Source organism: Acinonyx jubatus, chromosome B2 (genome assembly GCF_027475565.1).
Source record: "Acinonyx jubatus isolate Ajub_Pintada_27869175 chromosome B2, VMU_Ajub_asm_v1.0, whole genome shotgun sequence".
Classification (NCBI taxonomy): domain Eukaryota; kingdom Metazoa; phylum Chordata; class Mammalia; order Carnivora; family Felidae; genus Acinonyx; species Acinonyx jubatus.
In genome coordinates, this window is record NC_069385.1 from 67,215,072 (window position 1) to 67,235,963 (window position 20,892).

General features: G+C 37.5%; 1 protein-coding gene across 6 annotated transcripts in view; it reads left to right on the forward strand.

Annotated features, from left to right (window-relative positions):
- The first annotated feature begins 2,233 nt into the window (after positions 1-2,233).
- Positions 2,234-20,892, forward strand: part of EPHA7 (EPH receptor A7) — a 168,189-nt gene continuing 149,530 nt past the window's right edge. For 3 of the 6 annotated variants that reach the window (XM_015067544.3, XM_015067545.3, XM_015067546.3), the window contains exons 1-3: positions 2,235-2,584; positions 7,118-7,182; positions 10,812-11,481. In XM_015067544.3, coding sequence (XP_014923030.1) covers positions 2,488-2,584; positions 7,118-7,182; positions 10,812-11,481 — 832 coding nt within the window. In that variant the 5' untranslated portion in view covers positions 2,235-2,487. Of the gene's footprint in view, positions 2,585-7,117; positions 7,183-10,811; positions 11,482-20,892 lie in introns of all 6 variants that reach the window. The other 3 variants (XM_015067548.3, XM_027057244.2, XM_053222461.1) reach the window with 2 other exon arrangements.

Here is a 20,892-nt window from a genome sequence, read left to right on the forward strand (position 1 = left end):
GAGTATCACTGTGCAATTCTGCAGGAAAAACTGTCAGCAGCCTGGCACATGTGCATTTAATGTGAAGCCTCTTGTCTCTAAAAATAAAAGCAAGGCTGCACATACCCCTATGTCTGACAGACAGAAGGGACACAACAAGGGGACTCCCTATACCACCTACACTCATCAGAGCGAAGAATGTTACTTCTTTAGTTTCCTGGTTTAACGGAAAGTTATTTGTATTCACATCACTGAGTATTAGTCATTCAATAGATGAAAGGAATATTTTAAACTTTAAAGGCTACCTTGGTGTCACTGTAAGAAGTGGGGATGAGACCCTGGAGAAAGTGCTGAGATCTTGTAAAATTATTTTAATTATTAGAAGTGGATTAATATTTGTGGCTTTGTGGTTCTGAGATTAATAGTTTTATAGTGTATGTGTACAGATTTATGTTTTTAATTGTTTTACCTTACAATTTTTACTCTAAAGCATATGTTTGTGTAAATACCATTTGATCTTCTCTGTAACAAGTGCACTCTACATTTTTTTTTTTATTTTGGTCTCTTTTCAAGGTTAATATATTAAGCAGTTTACATTTTCTATGCATCCTTTAAAGGGCACTTAAGATGCTTTTAGATATGATTTCTAAAATATGTAATAGGCATAATGGCTAGGAACAAGTAACATTTAAGAAATAAACTACAGAAACAAAGAGAAGTTAGAGAAGGAAATTTCATTTCTTTCTTCTTTGTAATTGCATTAGGCAAGTTAAAACTACAGGAGACAATTTACCAAAAAATAAAACTTAAAAATCTGGGGATGTGTCATCTCTGAGAAGTCTTTGCTGTAATACCAGAAACAACTCACTTTACTTTATATTTCTGTATAGAAAGAATAGGAAAAGTTTGGAGTCTTAGGCGAGATCAAACTTTGTGCCTATCATAAATAAAGGCAAATCATGAATGACAGATTTTTGAAAAAGGATTAAAAGGACAAGAAGAACACTGAACTCATCTTAAACATGTTATCAGGTTACTCTGTCGTGACATTTGAAATTGATGATTTGGCAGTTAAGTTTTTAAAGTTCTTCCCCTTATATCACCCACCCCTTGAATTGCAAAGTGTCTGAGAAACTGCCTAACGGTGAACGGATTTCTCTACGATGTCGTCCTTGCTATTTTAGTTGGATGAATTCAACTGGGGATGTTGGTTGTACTTTTTATTCTCACTTTCCCTTGAAAGCAGTTTCCCTTGAAAGATTGAATAATAATAACAACCATAAAATTGAATAATTATTGGAAAGTACCAATTTGCGAAAGAGGTCTTGCTTTATTAATTTAATACGTGGCAACATTCTTCAAATTTAAGTGTAATTTATGCAGCGAAATGGGAAACGATCAAAATGGGGCAATCCAAATAAAACCTTAGAAAATGATAAAACATATAAGAAAAGTGATACGGAACCTTCCAAAGGTTCTTAGTGTCCTACTTCACCAAACAAACTATTGTGAGATGAATGGGCGGGGGTGAGGAGGGCACCTAAAACAAAAGACTTCCTTTCTCCACTCCCTTTTCCTCTGTTTCTTTTGCCAGAGCTTGTTGCAAACTCTTGGAAACATTGTTTGAACATAATACATTTGGATACTTTTATTCTTCCAGGGACTGTGCCGGGTGGTGCCTAGAGCTGACTGCTGTTGAGTAACAGAAAAAGAGACGTATAAACCCTTCAAGAAATGAAAAGAACAAAGTTACCCGACCCGAGGAGGTTTTGAGTAACAAAAAAGTAAAAGGCACTTTACTTAAAGGCACAGCTTATTTCACTTTCCTGGCTCCGTGCTTGGTAGCTGAGAGATGGCTTGCATTGCCTCCGGTTTCTAAAAGACCACAAGGAGTACCGCTATACGTTACAGGGCTCTAAGTTGGGAGCGTTATTCTCGGATCGATTCTGCTCCACGAAAGCAGTGATTGCTAAAAGCCGAGTGCCCACAGCAGCACGCACCTCGGCTGCCTTTCGCGTCCTCCCTTTCAGAGCATCCAGAGAAAGCTGGGAGCTCAGAACCTGGAGGGAATCCTGGACCGGCAACCTGACTCCGCTCGCTGCCGATTGGCCCGCGCCCCGAAGCCCGCCCCCGCGGCCGGGGCGGCCTTTGCACCAGGACCCGCCCCTCGGCCCTGGGAATCGCCTCCTGGCAGGCCGGCTGTGCCTGCCAGTCAGCCCGAGTGGCGGAGGCTCTCTGCTCGGAGCTCCGCCCCCTTCCCCCTAATTGATATTATTGGAGTGTGGAGCAAGCGGCCGGTCTGCAGTCGGAGACTTGCAGGCAGCAAACACGGTGCGAACGAACAGGAGGGGGAAAAAATAAAAAAAAGCTAAACGTGGAGCAGCCGGCCGGAGGTCGAGCAGGAGAATCGATGCGAAAAGCGCAATAAAAAAGAACCCACTTCGGAGCAAACAGCATTTAAAAAGCTACGACTCAACTGAAACCTAAAATAAAACCTGCTCATGCACCATGGTTTTTCAAACTCGGCACCCTTCATGGATTATTTTATGCTATATCTGGCTGCTCCGCTTTGCACACACCGGGGAAGCGCAGGCTGCAAAGGAAGGTAAGGTGATGGGAAAGCAAAGTTTGTTCTGACTTATTTATTTAGCTGTCTACCTGCATGAGCCGGCTCGTCCGCGGGGCTGCCGGCCGCGCCTCCGGCGCGGGGCGACCCTCCCCCGCCAGCTCCCCGCCCCCTCACCGCTCCGGCTGCTCCCGGCCGGCGAGCGGCAAGCGGGGCCACTCCGAACCGCCTTCAGACCCTCGCCCGGGGCCGTCCGCCCGACGGGAGTGGGATTTCTGGCGCAGGCAGTCCGGAGGGCGTGAGCAGCAACGCAGAGCGGCGGGGTGGAGTGGGGTGGTGGGGGGGATGACCAGCGAGCTCATCCTCTAGGATCCCAGGAGGGTCAGATCTCTTCCTCTAGAGCTCTGCTCTTCCTCGTCTCGGTGCTCGCCTCCGGTGGGGTAAGCTGCGGCCGGAGTTAGTCGGGGACTGGGGAGTGCAGCTTCTAGCGTCCTGGACAGCCCGGCGGCGAGCGGCTGGTGTCCCGAGCCTTCCCAGAGGGGCCATGACTTGTGTGTGCTCCGAACGCTCGGGTTACTAACGAAGTGCTCACTGCGTCGGAGGAGGAGGCGCGGGCCTGCGGTTGGCGCTCGGCCGCCGGCGCGGAACAATAACGCCGCGGAGGTGAAGCGAGAGAGCGGTGCGCGCCCCGCGGCGGGGACGTCTCCATTCAGCGCGCGCGGCGCGCGGATCCTGGCGGCCGCGCGGACAGCCGGAGCCCATCTGGCTCGGCCGGGCCGGGGAGGCAGGGGACGGGCTGGGGCTGTGCAACTAACAAGATGCCGCCTGGGCGACTAGAAGTCCCCAGCATCTGCCCGGCAGTTGAGTCGGAGCGGTCAGACCTTGCGAAGGACCTGGACCCTGAAGGCTAGTTCTGGATGAAGAGAGCAGGTTTCATTTGGGCGGCCAGATACGCCTGTATATGGTTATTTATTTATTTATTTATTTATTTATTTATTTATTTTTCTTCTCCTTTGAACCACTGACAAGGTAAAATACCTTTCGGTGCCTGTAGTTGGAGCTGGGGAAAAATAAATCCTCTCAATGGAAATGTCTTGCTTCTTGAGCAATGTCACAATCTCCCTCCCACCCCCCCCCTTCCCTGGGCTTCCAGACTGTAAATCTAAGGTTGATTTCCCGATATTTAAAAGCAGAATACTAATAATTACTTGTCCCCGAAGTATGGAGAATGGAGGAATCCGTTATCAGATTTAGGTCATCGTGGCGATGCTGGGGGGGGGGGGAGGGGTTTGTGTTAGATACTGGTTCTTGCTTCTTCTATCCCTGAAAACTTAGTGATTTAGTGCTGCCTTTTTTTTTTCATTCTTTTCGCTCACCCCTCTTCTTTCACTTAAACCACACCCCCCACCCCAACGCCTTGTCCTACTTCTTGAGACAGCCTGACCTTCTGACCCCAGTTTCCACATCTGCAACCAGTGTTGACGCTGAACCCATTCACAGAAATTTTCAGAAAAAAACCATGACTCTGGCTGTCCGGTTACGCGTTAGCCTAGGAAGCGACGTCGGCCAGAAACACCCACTCATACACACACCAAAACGCACGTTTCTATTTGCACGACATTAGCGATTAGGAACATTCAGTCCTGGAACCTTGTACTGATTGCTCCGGAATAGCGGGACCTGAGGAAAAGTTTGCACCGCCGCGGCGAAGCCGGGCGCGCAAGCTCACGCAGACCCGGCAGGAGTTTGAGCTATAAATAACTGCATCACTAGGGGGAGAGGTTCCTGCAGCCAGAATGTCTCGCTCGCTTGCTTTTCTCTTCTGGGTGCAAGATACGTGAAGAGGATTCTGATTCTAGGAGGCTGAATTCTTTAAATGCAGAAGCGAGAGGTTTAAAAGGTGGGCGGGAGGGCGAGTGCGCCCCGCTCCTCAGTGGTGACGCTCCCAGCACGCAGCGGCGATCGACAGCTGCGGTTGTGGGAGCGAGCAAGCCCCGAGGGGCGCCGCGGCACCCAGGGGCGAGCGCTAGGAGCGCGTCGCGCAGGTGCCAGGCCTCCCCAGGGGTGCCTGAGGGTGGCTGGAGGAAGATGAGGGACCTCCTTCCTCCACTTTCCTCAAACATACTCTCTGGGGAGGTCAGTTCCCGCTACTGGGAGCGCATGTATAAGTCAGAGTCTGACGCTTGGAGGCGAAGTGCAGCTGCTGTTTTTCCTCTTCGTAAATGCCGCCGCCGCCGTCTCTCTCTCCGAGGAGACGCTTCCCGAAAGCCTCTCTCCTCCTCCCGGCTCCTTTTCTGGAGCTAGGGCGCCACCGGCTCCCTAGAGTGTCCAAGTCTGGCGGAGGCGTAATGGATGCTCGGCGCGGCGGGCGCGCCGGTCTGGCAGCCCCTGCCCCGCCCCACCCCGCCGGGGGCCCCGCCCCGGCCGCCGCCGCCGCCGCCGCCGCTGCCCGCGCGGCCGGTGGCTGGCTCGGCCCGGGCGCGCCCTGCGTCTTGCCCCTTGCTTTTTACCCCCGCGCGGCAGGGCGCGGAGTCCCCGAGCCTGGGCCTGGGCGCCCCACGTCCGGGTCAGCAGCCCGGCGACGCCTCCGTGGGCGTGAGGGGAGGATGGCTCTCTGTGCTCCGAGCTGGAAGGCAAAAGCGCGCACTTGCGAGTTTGTCCAGAGAGCGGACGACGCCGAGACACTGATCACTTTAGAGCTGCTTCTGATTAAGCGCTCAGGGGCTGGATTCGGTTTTGTTTTTATTTGTTAGTTTGTTTCCCTCTTAACTTGTTTGCGGCCACCACGCCTCCGTGGTCCCCGGTCCCCACCGCACGCTGTGCTGAGGGGTAACAGAACCGCAGTAAACAATCATCACATTGCTTGTTTCACTCTCCAGAATGACTCTCGAAGGTCACCTGGGTTTAAAATCCACTTGTCTCTTGTCAGTGCAGAAGACAAAAATAATAGTGATAATAAATCATCTCAAAAGGAACCCGGAGCCCATGTTTGGTTGTGCTTCGTCCCTGTTGCTGAGGATAAAAACAAAATAAACTTTAAACATTACTTTATATAAATTTACTAGTCCAACGGTTTATTGATGTTCCAAGTGCGAAATACAACTGGGTGTTTTGAAAGTGTGTTTTTCCCCCCTTATCTGAAAGAGAGTCAAGTGTTTGTGACCGACGTTTGTGCTTTCATGGTCTTCCCAAGAGTCTTAAGTGTAAAACATTTTTGCAAAAAAGTATCTCTGTATCTTTCGGTTTTCAGTTGCAGAGAATAACCTTGACTAGAGTGAAGGAGTTGAGCACATAGTCAATGTGTTCCTTTGTTTTCTTAGCGTAGCAAATTTCCATTACCTTTGAAATATACTTTTTTCCCCCTCTAGTGATTATTTAAAAGTTCATATAAGCATGTATTTTATTTAATTCTAAGTTTTAACATTTTGCTGAGGTTGATGTTAAGCCCATTTACAAACCTGGAAATATATTCAGTATTATTTCTGAACAAATTGATACATTTGTTAAAATGCTGTAGTCAGGAATATCTTTAAAGAGTAAAAACTCATAACTCTGAATCAGTTTGAGCAAAGAGTGAATGCGTTAGGAGGGTAATTGTCTTAAAAAGCAATAAACCATATTGAATTGGAAGTATGATATATATTAATATATAACATTTTAATACATTACTTTATGTTGATACTACCAGGAGCATTTGTTTCACATATATAAATTTAAATGAATTGTTTATGCTTTTTGATGATACGAAAGTGGAATACAACTGTTTTTAAAAGTCAAGTCAGGAATAAAGTCAAGTCAGAGTTTAAATATACCATTTTGAGAATTAGCTAATGCTTTGAAATATTTGTAAATTAAAAAAAAATAGAAATATTGAAAACAGATGTTTGACTAACCCAGAAATATATCTTGTGAATAATGGGTGATTTATTTTCCTCATGATGACATTGCTTGATACAGTTTCCTGTTATATTAATTTTGGCTTAAGAGAAGACACTGTGTGTGGAAAAGTTTTTGAAAAATAAACTCCAATTCTCCAAGGCACGAGGAAAAACTTTGGGCAAATATCACAAATTAGTGACTGACTGAGGGCTAATAAGGAATTACATTTTATTATGTCCATGTCAATATACTTGACAAAATATGGAGTGCTCAATGGTTTATAAAATTCTTTATAATATGTAATTACTATGAAATCAATATACCTCATATCATTTTTTTATCCTTACTTTCATGCTCCTTTTCAGTTTTTAGATTTGTTTTAATTGAAACAAATTGAATTTGTTTTAATTGAAAAACCCCAAACGTAAAATGGTGTTGTAACATCTTTTCTCCCTAAGAAAGGGGGATATACTGGTATCAGGTGGGTATTCAGGTCATCATTCATTCACATAGATAACATTATAAATAATGTTATTTAGATAACATTATAGATAACATTATAAAGAGATAGATAACATTATAAATCTTAGATCATAAGTGATAATTATATAAAAATTAGATTCACTTTAATAACTTTTACAAATTTGTTTAAATTTTTCATGTAACATTTGGAAATAAAACTTTCTTTTTCAGTACTACTGCTGGATTCTAAAGCACAACAAACAGAGTTGGAATGGATTTCTTCTCCACCCAATGGGGTAAGTGCATCTCCTCACAGAATACATATCACCATTTATTTTAGCAAGAAACACAACCTTCCCCTTCTCCCCCTGAATGGAATTATTCATGTTCTTCATATTTACACTGTTTTAATTCCAAGTATCTTGTTCAAAATTTTGTGGTATTACAATGAGACATTGAGTTCTTTCAGTAGGGAAGGTCTACTTAGTACTTGGGGAAATGGCTTAAAAAAAAATCTTATACCCATAATCTTTGGAGTTCTTATTGTGAGAGGAATTATATCTCAGTTTCCATGCTATAAATGCTAACTAATTACAGGGAACGTTTCTTTCACAAACTCACTTAAATCTCTTTAGTTGCTTTATACTTCTTAGTATAATCACTAGGTAGGTTGCATGTAGTTCTTTAAAACAGTATGTGATCTGTTTCTTCTTTTAAAAAGTTTTAGCATCATTCAAAATATACCTTAAAAGATAACTAAAACTGTTATGTGCTCAATATTTTATGTTGGAATTTGGTGTAAAAATCCAAATTTTTATCATGTGCTCTCTGCTGTTATTAATCTGAAGTGATGGCAGAGCGTGTACATATTGTAGTAAAAATCTGCTATAACAAATATGAGGAAAAGGTGTACAATAAAAATCTATGAAATTATAAGTAACCCTAAAAATATTCTGACCGTTGCATTTCACATATCTGGAAAGGTATATTACTTAAATTTAGCTCAACGCCTTTGTCTTTAGGTCTTATTTTAATTGTGAGAGAGAACACATACTTCATCCCTTATTGAAGGAAGAGGCTCTGAGAAATGAGAGTATGTAGCTCATTGTTACTTTAAGTTGGTCTTTGGTACAGTAAGAAATCTGGAGTCAAAGAGCATGAAGTATAAGTGAGGATATAAAAAGTGTAACAGATTTTGCAAAGAGAAGAATGAAAGTCTAAAAGGGATTTTTGAGTATAAGAAGAACATAAAATCAACATGTCATGAACTGGAAGTCAGTTTAAGAATGCAAAATGTGAACACTGCCATTCTTAAAATATTCAGATTTTTCAGCAATTAATATTTGAGAGATTGTTTAAGATCATATTGCAGTTATCTGTATTGGTCAGATTAAAGTATGAAAAGTGACACATTTTACAGATTAAATATAAAAAGTGCACTGACTTTAAGGTAGGAATGTCATACTTTTCTTGTAACTGGAATAGTTTCCATGAGTAAAATAATACACATTATAGGAAGGCATTCACAATAAAAAAGAAACACCTTTCTTACCAATGACAGATGTAGCACATTTTCTACCATCCATCAATTAAAACAAATAGAGATAGAAGATGGTTTTTATCTCTAAGGAGAAGTAAACTGATGTAGGATTGTAGTGATTATAGTATTTCATCAATGTAATATACAAAATGAAAAATTATGACTGTCTGTGTTCTCTTTGACTCAAATGGGCATTTTATCAGTCCAAAGTATCTTAACAGTTAACCCTACATATCTGTAGGAATCAATAGATAATATTAGGGAATGATGATTGACGATGTGTTTTATATGTGAAATGGATTGGCTTGCATGTGATTAAATATCTAACAGGAAATAGTGTTATTAAAGTATGTTTCTAGAAAATACTTTCATGAGTATACCATAAAATCACAGTATCTGAACTAAGACTTCTTTCCCAGTGGTGTCATTTGTAGAAATGATTGTAGTCTCTTAGAAAAGAGAAAGAATAAAACAGAAGTTGTGTTAAATGCATTTGTGTAGTCTCACTATTTGCTATATATACAATAGTTGTCCTGAAATTTTTCCCTCTGGAATACATTTTTAAATAAAAATTAAAATTAACTTGGTTTCATAGGTCGTGAAATTGATTTTTCGTACATACAACAAAGTAATATGATTGTTCTTGAAGTTAGAAACAAGAAACGTTGAGACATATATACTTTTATAATAATTAGCCTTGGTTTCTTCAAGCCGGGGAATTGTTAAAAAGAGCACATTTATCTTTGGAGCTTTTGATTTCTTGGTAGGTATCACTATTAGCGTGACTTCTTTTAATAATTTCGATCTAACTAAGAGACTAAAATCTACCCATCCAAATGGATGAATTTAGGTATATTTGGCTAAGTGCCATTTAGACAGATTATAAGCAGCTAACTGAAACAAAGGGAAACATGCAATCATTAATAGTCAGAAACTCAAGTTGTGTTGAGTAAAACCTGCACGTGATAGTGGGTTCTTTGCTGCATTTGAGGAGCTTTGATACGTATAATAAGAATGTAGCAAATATATAATGTCATATAAGAAATTTCTGAATTACAGTATTTTGTTGTCAGTCATAGTTTTCTGAAAAACAGTTTTAACAGTAGATATTAATATTTTAGAGTATTTTAATAAATTGATTCTCTGATCAAGTTTTACAAATAAAATTCATTGCCGCATGCTTATTAGTTTGTTTTCCTATCTGCTTTACTTGAAACGATGGGTTAAAAAGTGTATTGCTGTGTGACTTTGGATTTGAATACTAACATATTTTCATATTTAGCATTGTATAGTGGGGAAATGATAACAGGTACATGATTATTTCACTATTATGGTAGCCTAAATATAAAGTGGTAAGTTTTGTAATAATGGTAAGAAAGGACATAATAAAACAGTCATTTTAGACTATTAAGACTGTTTTAAGTGCAAGGAATTTATTTGCTAACGGGCAAATAGATAGTATCATACATGGCTTACTAATCTTTAAATTGTTGCAAACTCTTCTAAACTCATTATTTTCCCTTTTCATGAAAATATATATTTTCTGTAGTATATATTACATCAGCAGATGAATGGACATTTTTAAATGTGCTATTTTTCCTGTCATAAAGCCTATTACTGAAGTATGATCCAGCATGCTCATTTGCCATGTACATTTGATTGTCTATTGAAAGCAATTTATTTATAAAGATGAATCATGCTTTTTTAACTAGTTATTTATAGTTGGGTGGCATATGTACAATATTATATATAACGCTGCAATAAATAAATAGCTATGTAAATGTTACTGCCTTATATCTCATTTTGAAAAGATTGTAGAATATTTCACATTATGAATATCAACATGTTGTGGAATGCTTTTACATTTCAGAGCACTCTTGGCATTTACTTCCCTGTGTTTTTAGGTACTCTAAGTTTAACATCAACACTTAAAATGTCAACTGAGTTCTCAAAAATTCTGCCATGTATCCATATGCATATGCATTAAATGGTAATTTAAGTAATTGTGTTGTGCGCTTAGTCTATAAAAATTATAATCTCAATGGAGACTATAGACATAAGCAAACACGTGAAAAAGAAACACTAATGCACCAGCAGGCAGATATTAAACAAAATGAAATATTTATTGTATGTGCAAACAACGCAAGCACCTTGAACGATGTTCAGCCACTGGATGAAGCTGAGTGGAGAGTCCTGTATTCTCAGGTTACAGTGTTTGCCAGGGCAAGAATCTACCGAACTCTTTCAAAGACCACCATTTGTGCTGTGCTAAAGGTTCCTGGTTTACTGTCAAAATAAACATGCTATTATTATTATTATTATTATTATTATTATTATTATTATTATTTGCTGAATGACTGATAACCTTTTAAATGCATTTTACAGTGGGAGGAAATCAGCGGTTTGGACGAGAACTATACCCCGATCCGAACGTACCAGGTGTGCCAGGTCATGGAGCCCAACCAAAACAACTGGCTGCGGACTAACTGGATTTCGAAAGGCAATGCACAAAGGATTTTTGTAGAATTGAAATTTACCCTGAGGGATTGTAACAGTCTTCCTGGAGTACTGGGAACTTGCAAGGAAACCTTTAATTTGTACTATTATGAAACAGACTACGACACTGGCAGGAATATAAGAGAAAACCTCTATGTAAAAATAGACACCATTGCTGCAGATGAAAGTTTTACCCAGGGTGACCTTGGTGAAAGAAAGATGAAGCTTAACACTGAGGTGAGAGAGATTGGACCTTTGTCCAAAAAGGGATTCTATCTTGCCTTTCAGGATGTAGGGGCTTGCATAGCTTTGGTTTCTGTCAAAGTATACTACAAGAAGTGCTGGTCCATTATTGAGAATTTAGCTATCTTTCCAGATACAGTGACTGGTTCAGAATTTTCCTCTTTAGTCGAGGTTCGAGGGACATGTGTCAGCAGTGCAGAGGAAGAGGCGGAAAACTCCCCCAGGATGCACTGCAGTGCAGAAGGAGAATGGTTAGTGCCCATTGGAAAGTGTATCTGCAAAGCAGGCTACCAGCAGAAAGGGGACACTTGTGAACGTAAGTAATATGTGTTATTAAAATTCCACTTTGCCTTTTGTTCTATTTCAATATCAGAGCTTGTGAGTGATAATAGTTATTTAAACAAGTGCGTTTGTGCCACACTAGCCTTCCGATTCAGCAGATCTTAAACAAAGTCACTACTGAACTATCAGTGATTCCCCACAGTGATAGTTGCACTAATGGTATGCAATAAATATTGGTAATAATAGCATTTGTTGCTAAGATTTAGTTTGCCCTATGCTTGACCTAGAAGTCAACAGTTGCACGTTGGTCTATGAGATTTAAGAGAGGAGACTGAGCAGAATGAGGTGTGATATTAATCAGGATTCAGTGATAGGGTATTGCTCCTATTTTGAAATCTGTATTGTCCGAACTTGTGAGTAGCAGAAGAAAGGACGTTAAGGGGGCTGCTAACAAGACCTCTACTGGCAGGGCACCTACAAATACATTTCTAAACTTTCAGAATATTTTTTTTATAAATACTAAAATTTTGATACAAAAATCATCAAATTTCACTTGATAAATCTCCGAGGTTACTTCTGCCAAAGCCGTGTTTCTTTTTTGGACTAAATAATAAAGCGAGTACTTTCCTGATAAGTCATGTTATAGTGGACCACATTTTTGTGGAAGTGGGCCAAAGTAAAGCTGTAGTTATTGTAATACCTCAGTTGGACGTTTTCTATGTTTTGAAACAATAACAGCATACAAATTAGTGAACCTTTTCCTTTGTTTTGTAAAACTGGATTTTCTCTTCTTTAGTATTTTGTAGTCATCATAATTGGTCAGTATTTTTCTACTTAAAACTATGTCACATGGACCTTCAAAATTGACAGATACTTTTCCGTTTGTGGATATCCTAAATATATTCTATAGTAATGTTATATTATTTATGTATCTTTTAATTTATAAATTAGAAAACATAGTGCATACCCAGAAATAACTTTCTATATATTCTTTGTACTACAAAGCCAACAACATAATTTTAATAATTGAAAATCCTAGTTAATTTAGAGGGGACTGGATCTAACAGTAGTAACTTGCTATGTGCAGGCACTCTTCCATGTGCTTTGTATACACTAGTTCATTTAATGAGGTAGATTTCATTATCATGTCTGTTTTACAGAAAAACAAAATGGCACTATCAAGGGTAAATTGCTTGTTTGTTAGATACTTTAGGAGGTAGTATCTGTCTTAGCTTAGAATCAAATTCAAGGCATTCTGATTCCAGAGCCTAAGCTTTTAGCAACAATATTGACCTGGCTTCTAACACAAACCAAGGAGAATCCTCGCAAATATTCTGTTTCATTGCTGAACTCAGATGTCTTGCTCTTAATAATTTGGTATATAAATTATATTATTTCCCCATAAAATTCTCATGCTAATAGAATAATTAAAGAAATATAGTTTAAAAAAATATTTAGATCTGTGTTGTCCAGTACAGCCACACATGACTTTCAGGGTCTAAAAAATGGCTATTCTAAATTGAAATGTGCTATAAGTATAAAGTGCACCCTGGCTTTCACAGGCTTAGTATAAAAAAATAAAAAGAATGTAACATATCATTAGTAATTTTTTATGTTGCTTACATATTGAAAGAATCATACTTTAGATATACTGGGTTAAATAAAGTGCAATATTAAAATTAATTTTAATTGTTTCTTTTTTACTTTTTTTAATGTGACTACTAGAAATTAAAAAAATTCCTACGTAGTTCGCATTATATTTCCTTTGGACACAATATTTAGATGAAGTAACTGAGCAAATATATTTTTCTATCCTGATTGAAGAGTTAAATATTTAATCGCTAGCATGTAAAACACCAAGGTCCCCAGCACTCAATTATCATCCATGATTTAGCTGATATTGTGAGGTGAACTCAAGGCAAAACAAACAGATGCTATAGGTTCAGGTCCTGTAGACCAGTTTAGCAACTTCCTTTGATACCCTCCTGAAGGAGTCAAAAGTGTCTTATGATCTGTCCTCTTTCCCTATCCCTTACACTGGTAGAATTTCTTATTGAGGAGATCATTCTACAGGTTCCATACATGTGGAAATCAAAAACTGATGAGGATTCGTCAGTACTAGTAGGTGGAATGCTAACCACTGGGAAATTATAGAAATATTCCTAGTAAACTAATCAATTCAGTGAAAGGCAGTGTTCTTATTGACTGGAAGTTAACAACAATTACTTAAAAATAACTTTAATAAGAAAATTTAAGATTATTGTAGTTTAGCTGTAAAAGCAGCCACTTTGAGTAGTTATACAGATTATGATGGATGTGAAAGTGGAATATAAACTTTTGTGCAATTAAAAATGGGAAACATAATAGAACAGGAATATATGTATAAATGCCCAATTAAATTTGTCTAGGAAAAATCTAGGAAACAACATTATAGTTCTGCTCTTTTAAGGCTTAAAGATTTTTAGAGAAAATTATTGTATTTTTTGAATCATTTTGTGTAATTTAACTCAAATGATTTCTGCATGCATTTATTTGTGAAAAACAAACAGGAACTGTTTGATTTCTATACTTAAGAATATAGGATTTAGTAAGAAAAGGAGTCTTTAACTCCAATAAAGACATTTACCATGACGAAAACACTTCCAATTTCTTCCAAATCGGCAAAATAATATCATTAAATGTGGTACTATTAAAATTATTCATATATATTTATTTTGGTTTCAAGAATTGGAGCCACATTTGAGTACCAAAATCATTGTCACCTGCAAACCACACTAAGGTAATTGAAATAAAGTAAAATTATTTCACTGTCATCTACATTAATCGTGCATTGGAATAGGTGGAATTAGTTATTAAAATGAAGAGTTCATTAAAAAAAATGTGATTAGTTAAGATGCCTCCTTATGGTTCAGTTGAAAGTGTATGTGCGCACCGTTGTGAGTCAAGTAAATTGTTTATCACATAGCTTTCTTAATTTTTAACCTTGGTGATGTTGACAAAGGAATTAAAGACCTTATACTTAACTATGCCACTATGTTCATTTGCAAAAACACTTCCCTTCTTGGCATAATTCCAGTGCATTGCTGTGAGAGTACTTGCCGCTGGACTCAATCCAGGCCTGCCTTTATAGTATTTCTCCTGTTTCCTTTCAGTGATCCTGTTAAGAGTTTGGAAACAAATTCCAGTTCCATATTGAGAAAAACTGAAGTGTTTGGGAGAGGATGCTAGTGGGTCCCTAGCCAAATGAGGGTAGTTAGCCACTTAAAGGCAAGTTTATCAAGGCACTTGGTAGAGTGGAAGTCCATGGTGATATTTGTTAGAGTATAATTTGCAGTACGAACAACTGCGAAAACTGATCACAGTTTGGATCTGTTGATGTAGAGCTTTTTTTTCTTCTTCATGATTTTGAAAAAAAGAACTCTATTTTGGGAACCACTTGTTTCTCAATCATACTAATATATGGAAAACTTCTAATTCTTCGTGATAATGTTATTATGAAGACATCTCTTCAGTTGGTCAGCAAGCTTTTATTGTCAAAAAATCATTTAAAAGAAATTTACCATGACTTGTCACAACCTCTATGCAAACTAGAAGATTATATTATATTTTACATATATAAATATATTCAGAAGACTAATAAATTATATTCTGAAACATATTTTGAAATTTTTGGAACTTTTGTATAATTTGATTTAATTTAAAAAGTAGAACAGTATTTGTCAAAGTGTGGAGTGTAGTATTATAACTTGGATTTGTATGGGCGATGGGCAGTTTACAATGAACAATCATGTTCATTTTACTGTTTAGCTCTTATCACATTACTGAGTGGTGGAAAGTATTATTTTTTCTCTCTTTTAACATATGAAGGAACTGAAATTCAGGGATATTACTATGTGAGAAAATTGGGTAACAATCCAGTATCCTGTTTATCAGTTCAAGGCTTTTTTTTTCCGCTATACCGTGCTGCATACTAAAAATTTGTCCTGGGATTCAGCCAGTGGATTTTAGTTACTAAAGAAATGGTAGAACTATTCTAAGTAAGGTGACCATATGTCTGGTTTGCCCGGGATGATTGTTGTATTAACACTGCTTCTCTTTTGCTTTCAAAAGTGTGATGAAATGATAAACTATGATAAACTACATGGTCACCCTAATTGTAAAAAATCAATGGATGTAATGCAGTTTACAGGCACCTATATCAGATCATAGAGATGTAATCTACTTGCATTATTTTTATATTGCTTAATTTTGATTTTCTAAATTAACCCCAAAATTTAAGCACGGCCTTTAATGATTCTAATGGAAAGGGGAATTCAAATAATTGTAGATTTCTAATTTTTATTATAGGGAATTTCCCTCATAGTTACTTCTTGGTATTTTATATTAATACGTTGACAGGTGTGTCATTATTTTATGAATGTATAATTTATGGGCATATAACATATATCATTGAATAAATTAAAACATTTATTCAATTTGAAAGCATTGGTAATATTAAAATCTGTGTGTGTTGATTATATTTTTGAAATCCATGTGTTTTTTCCACAGAAAAGTAGCATGTAATTTGTGCCATCCCTTTTCATGATAACAAATGAGGCTTTGTAATATATCGTGTTTATCATCAAATATATACAGAAAAGTGAGATACACTACAGGGTTAATAGCTCAGATGTAGAGTCACAGAGTTTTCAAATTCTGGCTCTACAACATACCAGGTGTGTAAACTAGGACAACCTCTGTAAGCCTTAATTTCCTTAAGTATAAAATGGGGCTAATAAAAATAGTTCCTCCTGCATAGAGTTCTTGTTAGAATTGAATGAAATAATGCACGTAAAAACCCTAAGAATAGTATCTGGGACACAGCAAATAATCAATGAATGCTTGCTATTATCTTGTTATTAATAATGCAGCAAGGTGTTTGCTAAGTAAAGAAATCTCATGGCAATGAGTGAATGAGAATAGATCTCACAGGCCACAAGTAGTTAAATATCCTTTAAGCCAGTAATCTCATGCCTGGTAATTTACTGAAGGAGATATTTCAGTGAAAGAAAAGAATCTTTTACATAACCTCTTCTTCCTCCAGCCATGTATATGATTTGAAATTAGAAATAACCTAAATGTCCAAAGTTAAGTGCATCACCTTGATTGAACTTAGTTCTTAAAATATCAGCAATGTGATGTAGGAATTTTAAATTACTCTCTATTAATAATTTTGAATGAAAAATAAAGAGTAAAATTTTGTAGACACTGACATTTAGAATATGCAAGATATGCATAGGGTAAAAAATAGATACAAGCATAAATAGCATAATCAATGTGTCAGATTGGTGGGCTCCTGGGTGATCTTTTGTTTTCTGCGTTTTTAAATTATTTGGCACATTAACTTTTTTTTTTAACAGTTTTAAGTTATGTGTAACCTGGTATTTCATACAACAATACTTTGAATTGTGTCTTGAATATATGGGTTTTTTTTTTTTAAACGTTTATTTATTTTTGAGACAGAGAGAGACAGAGCATGAACGGGGGAGGGACAGAGAGAGAGGGAGACACAGAATCGGAAGCAGGCTCCAGGCTCTGAGCCATCAGCCCAGAGCCCGACGCGGGGCTCGAACTCACGGACCGTGAGATTGTGACCTGAGCTGAAGTCAGACGCTTAACCGACTGAGCCACCCAGGCGCCCCGAATATATGGGTTTTTAAATTAAACTAGCATCTGTGTAAAATACAGGGCTCAGGTGATAGAGCAGTAGTAAATAGAAGACATAGTTTAAATAATTTAAAGGGTATATTCAAGGCATTCAACAAAAACAGGTAATAGATTTTGTTTGCTTTCTAGTTAATAGATGGCAAGAGCTTGTTTCAAGTGTTTCACATGTATTAATCCATTTAGTTTCAGAGAAAGATTTACTAACTTATTTAATCCAGTAGGTAGGCACTGTTATCACCCTGTTTAAAGGACAAAAAATACTCCTACTGAAGTATTACATTATATACCTACGCTAAATTATATATATAAGATGCATATATATACAAGATACATATATGTACGGTTACATATACATATGATATATACATGCAAACACACACACACACACACACACTTTTATGTAAGGAAACCAAAGCACAGGGAGAAGTGGTTTAAGTATCCATAACCTCAGAGTTGTAGCCTGCTGTTGACCAAGGTGGTCTGGTTCTGGAATCCTTGCCCCTCACCAATATAGTCCCTACCTCTTTACAGATGGGCAGTTAATCTATCACAAAGTCTTTTTATAAAAATAAACATTCTTCCACGATATTGAAAGGTGCTACAAATCTGAACATTTTCTTTTGTTTATAATTTCAAAATATTTAATATCTCTGTCTTTCCCAGTACACTAAATATATCATCTGCTTTGCCAATATCTTTTGTATCCGGTTCTTTTTTTTTTTTTTTTTTTTTTATGTGGCAGACAGGATGCACGTTTGTCAAGCACAACATAGATAGTATTAATTTATTAATCAGAAAATTTCAGGCTTCTTATTACCAATAAAAAATTCCCTGTTTCCTATCCTGGCATTTAAGTCCTCCAACTTGACCCTAATCTTCTTTTTTAACATTTGCTCTCATATTTATTGTACTTAAAGCCCCTGTTCCCCTGCCTGGAACTGGTCTGTCATTCTACAGATATTTTTATGATGCCCTATTATTTTAACATTTGGCCCCAAATAAACAGGAAAAAAAGTAAACTATCATGGTCTCTCACAATTACCTATTGTATCTCAATCCTGCACATTCCCGACTTCTTCAATGACCTCTGTCTCCCAAATTCTGATAGAGTTACTGGTAGTGACACTCTCCTGGGACTTACCTTGACTTCCTTCTTCTACCTGCAGTGCCACCTTCCTGTCTCAGCTCCTTGAAATTTTGCCTTTCCTTACAATTGCAAAAATGACTTATTCCCTGTTTGATCATCTCTTCTTGTGGATACTTATAAGTACTTTGCCCTTTCCCTATGGGAATCATCATACGCAATCTGATTTTAATCCTTATTTGAAATTCCTTTTACAGCTTCTGAGCTTCTTAACAACCAAAACTTACTTAGCATTTTCTACTACTGACCATAGTACCCAACTAGCTCAGTTCTTGTATCACCTTAGTCTTCCAATAAATGTCTGTCACCTTTCTTAAAGACTTAATCATACACTGCCCACTGCCAAGGCATATAGTTGTTGTTGTTATTTATTTCATATTCATGTCACTATTTAATTTCTTGTTGTATATGGCTAGCCCCTATGATTAGCCTTAAATCATATGAGTATGGAGGACTCTTTGTTATATTTTGTTCTCATAGCATATAGCAAGATGATATGCTAATAATTAGAAAACCTGAACAGAAGTCTGCTCCAGATATGGAATTTATTTCTCTGAAAATAACATATAACTATTTACATTTATTCATTGTCCTATTCCCATTCTCTCTTTGTCACTTTGTGTGTCTTTCAGTTTCTCTGTTTCCCTCCTCTAATGAAATGAAAGCCATTTCACCCTTGTTACTAATATCTATGTCTTGAGAAAGAGAGAATTCTATGAGCCTGGTAACATTTTCTAAAGTAAGAAGGTCTTGGGGTGCCTGGCTGGCTCAGTGGAAGAGTGTGCAACTCATGATCTTGGAGTTGTGATTTCAAGCCCCACATTTGCTGTAGAGATTACTAAAAAAAAAATAGTCTTTAAAAAAATAAAATAAGGTCTTTTTTTTTTTAAACGTTTTTACTTATTTTTGAAGGAGAGAGAGACAGAGTATGAGTGGGGGAGGGGCAGAGGGAGAGGGAGACACAGAATGGGAAGCAGGCTCCGGGCTCTGAGCTGTCAGCACAGAGCCGGACGCGGGGCTCGAACCCATGAACTGTGAGATCATGACCTGAGCCGAAGTCGGATGCTCAACTGACTGAGCCACCCAGGTGCCCCTAAAATAAGAAGGTCTTGCAGTATATTTATGTTTATCTTATATGGGAAAGTGACTTTTGTTATAAGATTATTTTTCTTCCAAATTATATATTTAAATATTATCTTACATTACAAAACCAAACCAAATAATAGAAACCTGAGACATCCATCCTTAAGCTAGTATTATACTGTATTCTATAAATCAGAAATTACATAAATTCAGTGTCATATCCAAATATATTTCTATTTGAGTTATAACTACATTACAATTTTTTTATACTTTTCAATTATTCACTGTCAGAAGCTTGTACTGCTTGTTTAAGGCATTTTTTGAATAGGTTAGCGTGCATAGATCTGGAATGAATGCCATCTCTTTGCTCCTCTCCCACAGGGCCTTTTTATAGAGTAGCTACTGTTACTAGTTTCTTCCGTCCTTTACAGAGATATTTGCTCATAATTCTTTAAAGATATGGAAAAATATCATTATCATAGTTAAATTAGAGTCATATTGCAATTTCTTACTAGGACTTTGTAGACTTCACTTAAAATTATACCGCTTTTTACTCGTCTTCAGTCATCTTTGTATGTGCCCACTGTGCATTGAACATGGTAAATATTCAATAAACAAAGGACAGGCAGAAGGAAGATGTGAAGTGAGGAAAAAATAAGGAAGGAAGGAAATCTGAAATTAATGTACAGGATTTATCTTGTTGTGATTGATATGACTTCAGAACATTTCTAATTGTCCTAATTTTGGCAAGTATATGGTTAATCTTTTATATTTCCAGTGGAAGCTTAAATAATTGGCATTAATTTCTGGCAGGCAGTATCATAACACAAATCAATGATACCTGAAAATTTTGAATTTGATTTTATTTATGTATCCAATTTCTAGCCATTTCCTCTAAGATTATTGTCACTATAATTATAATCTACAAACTGTCTTATTTATGATGATATTGTGCATATTCACAATATTATTTTGTGCAACTAACAATATTATTTTCATGGGAGAAATTTGACCTAGCTGTATATTTGATGTTTTCCTCTATGTGTATAAAAATCTGATGCATGGATCAGAGAGGAAAATCTTAGAAAGCCTCCTTATTATAATTTTCCTCATATTGAAGAGAATTTAAGCTATCCCATCCTCTGCAAAACATGCTACAAATTTAGTTTATGGAAGCATGTCTTTATTAGGGTATTCATGCAATGTTATGTGAAAATAGAAGGTTACATGCATATATAATTTGAGGTTTTAAAAAATTTGGTAGCAAAAGCAAAGCTTTTAGTTTAGGTCAAGTTAATTAATTATGCACATTACTTTTTGCTTTCTATCTGTGGTGTCAACTTTGTTAAAAGCTATAGAATCTGTGCTATAGAATATATACGTCATGGTATTTTTTCCATATAACAGCATTTCATGAGAACACAGAATAATGCATACCTCAGTTGAAATAAATGTGTATTATTTCTCTCAAATTCTGTGGTCTTACAGAAGGTTTATTATTTAGTTTACTTT